At 35.3% G+C, this 11,238-nt stretch overlaps 1 protein-coding gene across 1 annotated transcript in view; it reads left to right on the plus strand.

Moving 5' to 3' along the window:
• LOC110888994 overlaps positions 1–9,692 on the plus strand; it is a 37,373-nt gene extending 27,681 nt beyond the window's left edge. Inside the window, exons 5-9 of the mRNA XM_035987203.1 lie at positions 3,825–4,724; positions 5,270–6,202; positions 7,854–8,822; positions 9,170–9,368; positions 9,444–9,692. Of these exons, the coding sequence (XP_035843096.1) occupies positions 3,825–4,724; positions 5,270–6,202; positions 7,854–8,822; positions 9,170–9,368; positions 9,444–9,445 (3,003 nt within the window). The 3' untranslated portion in view covers positions 9,446–9,692. The remainder of the gene's footprint in view (positions 1–3,824; positions 4,725–5,269; positions 6,203–7,853; positions 8,823–9,169; positions 9,369–9,443) is intronic.
• Positions 9,693–11,238: the final 1,546 nt, after the last annotated feature.

Raw genomic sequence — 11,238 nt, forward strand, 5'->3', positions numbered from 1 at the left:
GTTTTGCTTTGCTTTATTTAAAAAAACCACTAAATTTTGTAAGTTGAATGCTTATCTCGCTCCACTTTGAGGATAAGCTATCGTTTTCACGATAAGTCCGCCTACCCATTTCTTCATGGAATAGTCTACTAACCGATTCCCACATGGCGGTTCGATGTTGCGAATTTTCTATTTTAATAAAAAATATTAATATATTACAAAGTTACATAAAAAATAACCATTCCATTAATATAAACAAAGGTTAAGAATACCTAAAGTTGAATGTTGAGATTGTTCACACCAAGCCCTCGCCAATGCAACTTCTTCAGCATAGACCCATTTTTTGTTGTTTTCGTTTGGCGGTTTCAACTACTTTATCCTCCTCGGTTTTTTTCTTATGACTTCTCTTTTTGATGGGTTTCGATGCGGAAGGACCATCATTGGGTGGTTGAGTTTCGGGAACGGTTTCGTTTTGTGAAAGGTCGATGGAGGTTGGTGAAAGGTTGATGGGCGATTGTGTAAACAGGGTAGGTATCGAATCATCGGAGTGTGAGAAGTTAGTAAATACACGATTCCCAAGAAGCGATGCATAACTCGCTTCATGGGGCATGGAAGAGTGTATGAAAAATGGACGAGGAATTGGACGATTGGGTGGTGGGCTAGGATTAGTTTCTTGGAATGCATACGGGTTGGTCGGGTCATAAGCACGGTTATAAGGATGCATTTTTTCGTATTGTAGAATGAGAATTTGAAGATGTATAGAAGATGTGGTTGAATGTGGTAAAAAATGGAAGAAAAATGTGAGTTTTATAGTAAAAAAATGGAAGAATTTTTTTTTTTCATATAGCCGTTGGCCAACGGCTATTTTCTTTTGGCCATTCACAAACCGCCATGTCACCTTGCTCCCCCGCCCCACGCCCGGCTTGAAACCAAGCCCCAAGGGGCCACGCCCCAACCCAAGCCCACCCGGGGTGGTGCCTTGGGCGTTTTCCCCCCAACCCAAGCCCCATACCCCACGGCCTTAAGTCACCTCACATGCTTTGTATGTAAGGGTTTTTCTTTGGACATTTTACATCTCTTTTTAATCTTAGTTTTTTTTTTTTAATAAACTACAAATAAATGTGCAGAGAAAAAAAAACCAAAACCAGTTGAACAAATAAACTCAATTCTTTCTCTCCTTCTACATTATACTTTTCACCCTAAGCATAAGCTATTGCGGTATGGATGTCAAAACGAACCCACTGGGAAACATGAACCCACTGGGTATGATATTTGCTGATACCGTTCGGATTATCAGAAACATGAATACCTGTTTACTTGTACCATACATGTAAACATTTTATTTTTTGCTTTTAAGTTCCTTTGTTCCAAAGTGGTTAATAGTCCACATTTTTTTAATATTTCCAAATTTCTTGGTACTAAACTTATATATAAACAAAATCAAAAGAAAAGTATTTGGAAATCCCAACGAGTAACTTTTAATAAGCTGGAGATACCCATGAACCTATGGGTATACCCGATACTCTACATGTATTGACATCGATTGGGCTTATGTAAATATGTTTGGGCCTGAGATTAATGATGCATGTCCCATTGTTGCCCCTAGTTATTGACATTAACAAGTTTAAAATGTGATTTGGTTACAAATCTATTTAAAACATGTCCCAATATCATGTCTAACTTTTATAATATCCTCTAAAATTTGCATTAGATTTATGAAACATGCAATTATAACATCACCTATAATTTAAAGTGTTACAATTTACTTCTTAAACTTCCGTTATACAGTTTATTATTTAATTTCATATAAATTACATAAAGATTAACATATGTAATCCTCCATTCTTACCAACAATTAACTTAATTAGTTGGTCTAGCAACTTATTTCACTTCAATAACACTAAGACAACACATATTATTATTTATTAACACCAATTTATAATTTTAGAAAATTTATTATTAGGCTTATTATAGACAACAAACAATTAATTTGACCAAGATTAACCCAGAAGATTCATATTGGTTTCATATTGTCACTCAATGTATGGGCCTTATTTACTTATTGAGCTAAGTATAAATGATTTGTGGGCTTGTAAAAACATGGTGGTCTGGACCATTGTAAGCCAACCAAATGTAAAAGTAGGGCACATGAAACAAAAGCAAAGCAGGGGTCGTCTGGTTTCAGAGTCGAGTAATGGACGTGTGCTTACCTCCGTGTGAAGAGGGTGGAATTAGATGGATATTAACTTCATCGGAAGAGATATTAACTACTCAATTTCTTTCATTTCCCTTCTCGTTTTTCTATCTTAGCTGTAACTCCCTTGTCACGTATTTAATTTGCAGGCAGGGAAGAACTTGGAACACTTGAAGATTCCTCTCACTCATATTCAATCAGCAACCCATGATTTCTCATACGAATACAGAATTGCAAATTACATGGGGGATGGCTATGCTTCCTACAGAGCAGAACTCGAGCATTATGATAAAGAGAATCCATCATCCAAGAGACACAACACTGTACTTATTAAACGCTACCCCCCTTCTGGAAAGAAGCGGTATGGAGAAAAAGAGTTTCTCACAGAAATTGAAATTCTTTCCAGTGGAGTTAAGCATTACAACATAGTCAATCTGCTTGGATTTTGTTTTGAAGAGTCTGAGATGATCCTTGTCATTGACAATTTTTCTAATGGATTTCTTGGTGAGTATTTGGGAAACCGCAAAGACAAACGTGTTTTGACTTGGGAAAACCGTTTGAAAATATGCATTGATGTTGCACACGCATTAAGGTACATTCACTATGAGATGGAAGACCAAACGAGGATAATACACCGTGATATATGCAGTTACAACATTGGGTTGGATGAGAATTTGGAGGCAAAGATTGTTAACTTTTGGCGGTCCGTATTCCTGCCTCCAAATCAAGAAGACGAAGCTCTCTATCTCGAATATATTGGCAAACGTACCTATGCAGATCCGGAATATAAGAAGACTGGTAAGCTAAAAAGAGAATCCGATGTTTATGGTTTCGGAGTAGTCTTGTTTGAAATTCTATGTGGGAGGTTAGCCAATGACCCAATATACCTTAAGGAGAGTGACAAAGGGCTGGCCCATGTAGCAAGACGAAGCTTGAGCACAGGATCACTACAAGAGTTGATAGATCCTGTAATAAAGGAAGAAGTTGGTGAAAACGGGTTTGTTCTAAATAGAGGACCCAACAAGGATTCTCTGCACACGTTTATTTCAATTGCACACCAATGTGTGGCGGAAACTCAAGTCCAACGCCCAACAATGAAAATCGTAGTCAAGGAACTTGAGAAAGCATTATTCTTTCAAGTAAGTCACTGTTCTGAATTCAGTTTATCAATGCCTAGAAGTAATCTGTGTGATGGTTCACTGTTATATAGAAAACAAATTAGAATGCCTTATGAGGTTGGGTTCAAATTATATAAAATTCATTGTTAAAAATCCTTTCCAACTTATAATGTCTAGGATCAACCTATCAAGTTTACTTTTTAGACATTGTGGGAATTTATAAATCCTACCTTTTAGACTATTAAGTTAAGACCTTGCTAGAATTGCTTATACGTAAGTATAATAATAAATAAAAGTTCAATCCAAAACCTTTAGAAAACACAATACAGTGCATATTTATAAGGGACATTTATCATCATATTAAAATCATGTTGTTAAGTGTTTGTGATCAATGATGTGACCCAATTATCAATTTACTCATCATTTATAGTTTTTCATAATATTTAGAAAAAGATAATACCAATTTAGTTTTCTATTACCACTTTATTAAATTATTAATATATTTATTTTATTTGCTGTGTCATGTTTGACAGAACAACAACAAGGATAACCCCAAAATGTCACTTGAAGACATAAAACGGGCGACACAAAACTTTCACGATGACAATTTCATCGGTGGGGGAGGATTTGGTAAAGTCTACAAAGGAAACCTTCAAGATGGAGATGGAATTAAAACCATCGTTGCAAAGCGATTGGATACAAGGTTTGGTCAAGGAGAACAACAATTCTTTAGTGAGCTCCAAATTCTTTTGGAGTATAATCATGAGAATGTCATTCGTCTTGTAGGCTACTGTGATGAAACTGATGAAAAAGTCCTTATCTATGAGTATTTGTCCAAGGGAAGTCTTGATAGGTATTTGAATGATACTTCTCTTACATGGGTGAAACGACTTAATATATGCATTGATGTTGCAAGAGCGTTGGATTTCCTACATGGAGGAGTAGGAAAACAAGTAAAGGTGATACATAGGGACATCAAAACTGAAAACATCCTGTTAAAGAATGATTGGAAAGCAAAACTGGCTGATTTTGGGCTTTCGCTAATATGTTCAATAAATCAGGAAACAGACTATATCATCGATCATGCGTGTGGCACAAGAGGATACGTGGACCCACTTTATAGACAATCGGGATTCCTTACCATAGAATCCGATATTTACTCGTTTGGTGTTGTTTTATTTGAGATTTTGTGCGGGAGATCAACGTTTGCAATCCACAAACATGAGGGTCACTATCTACCGGATTTCATTAAAAACAAATTTGAAGAAGGAAAGCATGCTGAGGTGGTGTTCGAACAAATCAAGGAACAAATCGTGCCGCAATCGTTGGCTACATTTCAAGAGATTGCCTACCAATGCCTACATCTTGATAGAGAAAAACGACCAACAACAAAAAAAGTTTTAATGCAACTTAAGAAAGCATTGGTATTTCAAGTAAGTTATCACAGTTTTATGAAAGCCAAGTTCCTTTTAAGTGCATTAATACAAACTATGACTTCAACTTTTGTTCATCAATGGTAATTTTTATACGTTTTATCTTTTAAAGCCAAGAACAAACACACACACATGTTTGTGTGTGTATATTAAAAACTGTATTTTTCTAGATGTTTTAGTGTATTGTTTTACGTTTTAATTATTTATATCTTTATGGTAAAATACTTGAATTCTGTCATCTTTTTATATTTGAATATCTATAAAATAATTGATAACCGAATATAAAGAGTATGCAAATCCTTATGTACGTGTAAACTTAAGAGTTTAATATATTATGTGTACCTTTAAAGTCATGACTACCTTTAAATCATTTATATTTATTCAATTTTTAAGCTTATTTAATTAAGTGGAATAGAAAGTCAGGGACTGAGGTTGCTGGATCTTATATATTTATGTATGTGTGGTTGCTCATATATCTTACTAGATCTTACCTTCTCTTTCATTTGTAACCCGTTGTTTAACACTCCCTTCTACTTGATAAACAGAACATGGCATCAACAATGAACCAGTTTGCTCACTTACAAATCCCACTTGAAGATGTGGCGAAGGCCACCAACAACTTTCATCATGATAACATCATCGAACATGGTGGAGTTGGTATCGCATATAAAGGACGACTCTTGTGGTCTGGGAGGTTGATGGAGATCACTGCACGGAGGTTTGATTGTAAGCATGGGGATGGAGACCTCGAGTTCTTGGCAGAAATTTCAGCACTTTCTGTTCTCAAGCATAAAAATCTAGTCTCTATTATTGGGTTTTGTGATGAGATAGATGAAAAGATCATTGTAACCACGTATGAGGCCAATGGAAGTCTAGGGCAGTATTTGAACAGCCTGAACCTCACATGGAAGCAAAGATTGAGGATATGTCTAGGTGTGGCTCGCGCGTTGAGTTACTTACATTATGACAAGGGACGTGATTATGCTATTCTACATTGTAACATCAATAGCAACACTATTTTGTTGGACGATAATTGGGAAACCAAGTTATCCGGTTTTGAATTTTCCATCAAACAATCAGTAAACGATAAGGATCAAGTGTGCCCTTGTGAACACACTGGCACATTGGGGTGTGTGGACCCAGCAATTGAAAAGACGGGAGGTGTGACCCACAAGTCAGACATCTACTCATTCGGAGTTGTTTTATTCGAAATATTATGCGAGAGGAAAGCGTTAATTCATAACGAGGTTGATAAGTCTCTAGCTCTGTTGGCCAAGCATTATTATGAAAAGGGAACATTGCATGATATAATCCATCCTCCTCTATTAAATCAAATATTGTCTCCGCAATCACTCCTCATATACTCAAAGGTAGCATATTCTTGCTTAAATGATGATCGAGCACACCGCCCAGATATGCACCATATTATGGCTAAACTTGAGAAAGCACTGGAACTTCAATTGCGTGGTGAAAATATTGTAAGACTTTTTTTCCTATTTTATTATCCTTTTTTCTGGTGTACATCATTCATGCATACTAATTTTCCTTTTGAATCTGTATTTTTATATCTTATTCTTCTCAAAAGTACGTGAAAATAGGATGGTAAAAGAAATCTAAATGAATGAAAAAATAGAAACATCCAGGATGGGTAACACACTTTTATTTTTTGTAAGTTTGGGATATGTATGATATTAGTTGATCCTGTCCAATTAACCGCATCAAAATCAAAATATGATATATATGATTTTAAGACATACAGTAAATAGCATCTTTCAGTTACAAACTTGGAATTACTAAAAATACATAAAATTGTTAGAATTTTGTGTGAGTTTTTGATACTTTAAGTTGGGTTTTGGTGAGTTTATGATTGGATTTTGGGTAATGGGTGTCCCAACGGGTAATTTTTTTTACCACATATGACCATACGAGCTATACACGATACGTGCGGATATACCTTGTACGTAGCCGATGGATAATGAATATGTGTGCGAATATGTGTATGATACTAAATATTAGACACAATTTATAACCGGGTATGAAATTGAGATTACCAAAATCCGACACTTTAGCATTCATAGCGAATCAGACGGACTGGTTGGGTTGACGCGTTGTTTATACACTTTTTTGTATGTAACGATGGAAATAATAATTTATACTTTAAACATTAACTTTTTTATGTTTAGCTATTTTTGACTTACAACCTCTTTAGACATGCTATTTGTTAATTGCTTAATTTATTAAGAGTTTACTTACGTAATTATTAATCTTTTATTTTTGTAGCACTTCTATTATTATTAGAGTAAACTACCAGGTTTGGTTAAATTTTAGTTTTGGTCTTTTATATATATACTTGGTCGTAACCCATTGAATGTTTGTTTCTAGTATTATTATTTTTTTTGTTATGATTTCACCCTTTTTTTGAAATTAGAAAAACAAACAAGAAATTATTTAAGGGTTTGGTGTTCTTCAAAAACCCATGTTGCATATGGACGCCTATGCTCAGAGAAAACCTCAATCATTGGTTTTTAAAGAACACCAGTATTCTTAAACATTCCCTACATATCGAAATTGGGTTGCTTAAGAAACACCCTATTCTTGAAAATCTAAGCAAATCAAACATGGATTTATGAAGAACACCATTTCTTATTATTATTTGAGAGGTGACAAAAACATCCAGGCCAGTTGGTTGCGAGGGAGGGGTGAGGGGGATCAGGTTGATGGCGTAGGGTAGGGGTCCTGCAAATTTATTATCATAGCTATTATATGCAGTGGAAATTTTAATTCAATTAAACTTTACTAAAGTTTTATGGGCTTGGGGAAACGAGTTGGGATGGACAATCTGTGAAGGCCCAACTGTGGTTGGCACCATATTCGTTTCTTGTTGAGGTTCCAAACAACATATATGTCGATCAGAAGGCAAGGCTCTGGTTTGCTACAATTTAATCAGTTAGCAGTGAGGTGAGGTGGAGATGGGTTGCTATACTCTGTACAGAGTGGAACCCATTTGCCATGTATAATTGTAGATCGATTCAATGTAATCTATAGTTTTTCTAAAAGTTTTAACAACGCATTTGTTTTCTCAATTTATGTCAGTTTTGTAACTCTCTTTCTCCTTTCACATATTTGCAGGAAAACAAGTTGGGACAGTTGAAGATTCATCTCAATAATATTAAATCAGCAACAAATAATTTTTCAGAGGCATACACAATTTCATCTTGGCCTTACGATTATACTTTGTACAGAGCGGAACTCCACTATTTTGATAAAGAACATCTGAAGGGACAGAGCACTGTAGTTTTAAAAAGGTACCCTTCTGGACATGACGTGTATGGAGAAGAAGAGTTTTTTACAGAAATTGAAATACTTACCTGTGTTAAGCATCCCAACATTGTAAATCTACTTGGATTTTGTGTTGAGGATTCTGAGATGGTCCTTGTTACTGAGAATATCTCCAATGGATATCTTATTGATTATTTGGGTAACGTCAACCACATGTGCATTTTAACTTGGGTAAAACGTTTGAAAATTTGCATTGATGTTGCACATGCATTGAATTACCTTCACTATCAGATGGAAGACCAAAAGATAATAATAAACCGTCATATAAGTAGCTACAGCATTGGGTTGGATGAGAACTGGGGGGCAAAGATTGTTGACTTTTGGTTCTCGATATTCCTGCCTCCAAATCAAGAAGCTCTCTTTCGGAACGATGTTATTGGCAAAAAGTTCTACATAGATCCACAATATGGGATCACTGGTAAGTTAAAAAGAGAATCGGATGTTTATAGTTTTGGAGTTGTATTGTTTGAAATTCTATGTGGGAGGAAAGCCTTTGACCCAATTTACATGACGGAGAATGTGAGAGGGTTGGGCCCTGTGGCAAGACAAAGCTTCCGCATGGGAACACTAGAGGGCATGATTGATCCTATATTAAAGGAAGAAACTGGTGAAAACAATTTTGTTCTAAATAAAGGACCCAACAAGGATTCTTTGCACACATTTATGAAAATTGCATATCAGTGTGTGGCAGAAACTCAAGACCAACGTCCGACAATGAAAGTTGTTGTCAAGGAACTGGAGAAAGCACTATCATTTCAAGTAAGTCAATTTTCCAAAACATTAACCTTTTTATACACATGCAAAATGCTTGTTAATAGTAGACAAATTAATAAAGCACAAACCGATTTTCATATGTACCATAGTAATTGTACTCAAGTCATTACATTTATATTGAAAAAACACTCTTCAATTTTTAACTTCTAGTGTTCCGTTCCTAAGCCCTTTTCTTAACTATTGATGAAGTTATTAAAGCTTCTTTTTTAATCGAACTTACTCTTTTTCCTTGACTATTGATGAAGTTATCAATGCCCTGATGTACCATCCCCCAGGGGCGGCTATTCTCTAATCACAATTATAATATTCATTTGGCTTTCTCATTGTCCCAGTTGAATTCAGAGGTAAAATCTGATTATGCGGAGGAGAAGAGTCATGCTTCTGTAATTGAGACACAAGTAGTTGAGCTTACCAATGAATCGAAGAGTATGAACATGACTGACAAATCTGAAAATTTTGAAATTCATAACAAGGAAAATATGTTACATGACCAGACAGATGAGACGGATGACCCAGCTGAACCTGATTGTTGTAAGTTTGCTATATTTTAAATTTTTAAAATTGATTTATCAAGTGGAGTCTTAAGCTGGTGATATGTGGGTACAGGAAAGTCAGACTCTCAGGAAGGCTGCTACACGTTCCTGGCTAAATATGTTAGAAACAAGTGCACAGATATGAAAAGGAGGCTAAGTTGCAGGTTCTTTTGGTGGTTGTATTAGGTGGGGTTGGCTGGACAGCAGTTCGCGTTGAAACTAGTCATGTTTATATAGGTTAAGTTTAAACAAGTTGGGTGGATTCTGTTGGACTTTTTTGCATATAAGTTAATCTGTTTGTACAAGTGAATGTCATGTTGATGCTTCTCTAGTTCTTTATGTACTTGTTTATATTGATAATTAACTTTCTTTTAGTTTTTTTAAACAAGTATCAACTTCATATTTTTGTCGTAGGAATTTATTTGTGCAATTAAAACTCTCAAACAACCCCGTTAATTTCATGACGTGTTTTATTTGTCATGTGTACTCGTACTGATGGTTTCTTAGAAGGTAATGGTCATGACTTAAAGATAAGCATAATTATGTAGCAAATAAAGCTTCTTTTGATTTGTGGTTTCATCCTACTAAACAATTGATCTTTACTAAGTTGGGATCTTCTTTTGTGGTTTTATTTTTAATCTAAATCCTATACCTCCTTTTAGGATGATATATATGAAATGCAAAGAAACTAATTTGTATAAACAATTAATTAATGTATAGTATACAATTAGAAAGTTAATTTGTTTTGCTAAAATGAATTTTGTTTATGGTTTATACATTAAAATACACAATTAGATCTGACTCATTGGCCTGTTCTCTTGTTAGCTAATTTTTACATTTATTGACCGACAGTGACAAAGAATTTGAAACACCCTTTTAGTCTTTAACTTGTAAAATGAGTTGAAATTGCCAGCCCATATGGAAGTAATCTTCGTATTCTACTAAGGTTAGTTTTTGGATTGAAATGACAAGTTTCAAGTATGTCAGGGAGGAAATTGACGTAATTTTGAAAATTGGCCTAAAATGGCAAAAGTGAACAAATCACAGGGACGTAAATAGCATTTAACTCCACATTGAACCAATATCATATTCGTATTCGGATTGTTCACCTTGCCGGCTGTCTTACATGATTACCCCTCTCGGCCCATACATCATATATCCCATTACTCCAGTCTTGCATGTGGACCATTTGTTGATATAGAAAGCCAAAATTTTGTGGGCCTCATTCCAATTATTATTATTTTTTTTCGGATCTACACCCAAAGGTTTATTACTCCCTGCTGCATTAAAATTTTCTTCCAGCCAGTTGAGTGTGAGCATTGACCAAAAAAGTCAACACTTTTTTTCCCAGCTTCCAAAGAAACATAATTTTTAAGCCTAGGTATACTGTATAAAGTTTGGACTTTGGAATGTCTAAAGATAGCAAACCAAACAGGTGCATATAATCCAGTGCTTTGTCTATTGTACTTCTTCTTCACAAGTTGCACCCAAGACGAAAAGCAGTTTTCTTTATGCTCTTGTATCTTAGCCTAGTAGAATTCCAACTTTGAGTGCATAATTCATGTTGTTTTGGAGTGTTTTCCTGCATTGACTTCTCATGCTTCAAGTGTTGACTTTTGACTGCATTGACTTCTAGTTGACTGTGGCCCACCTTTGAGAAGCTTTTGACCAAATCCAGACCATCAAAATCCAGATATGTTCTACATTAACTGCCATGATCAGGTGCTTCATCCCTTGTCCATATTTTACTTTCAGATAACTAATTAACATGCTCCTCCCTTTACCATATTCATAGCAAACTTTGACCCAATAACTCCCATAAACTTGACCACTGACCACAAGCAATTTATTTTTACCCTTAACTTCAG

Source organism: Helianthus annuus, unplaced genomic scaffold, assembly GCF_002127325.2.
Source record: "Helianthus annuus cultivar XRQ/B unplaced genomic scaffold, HanXRQr2.0-SUNRISE HanXRQChr00c001, whole genome shotgun sequence".
In the NCBI taxonomy this organism is placed as follows: domain Eukaryota; kingdom Viridiplantae; phylum Streptophyta; class Magnoliopsida; order Asterales; family Asteraceae; genus Helianthus; species Helianthus annuus.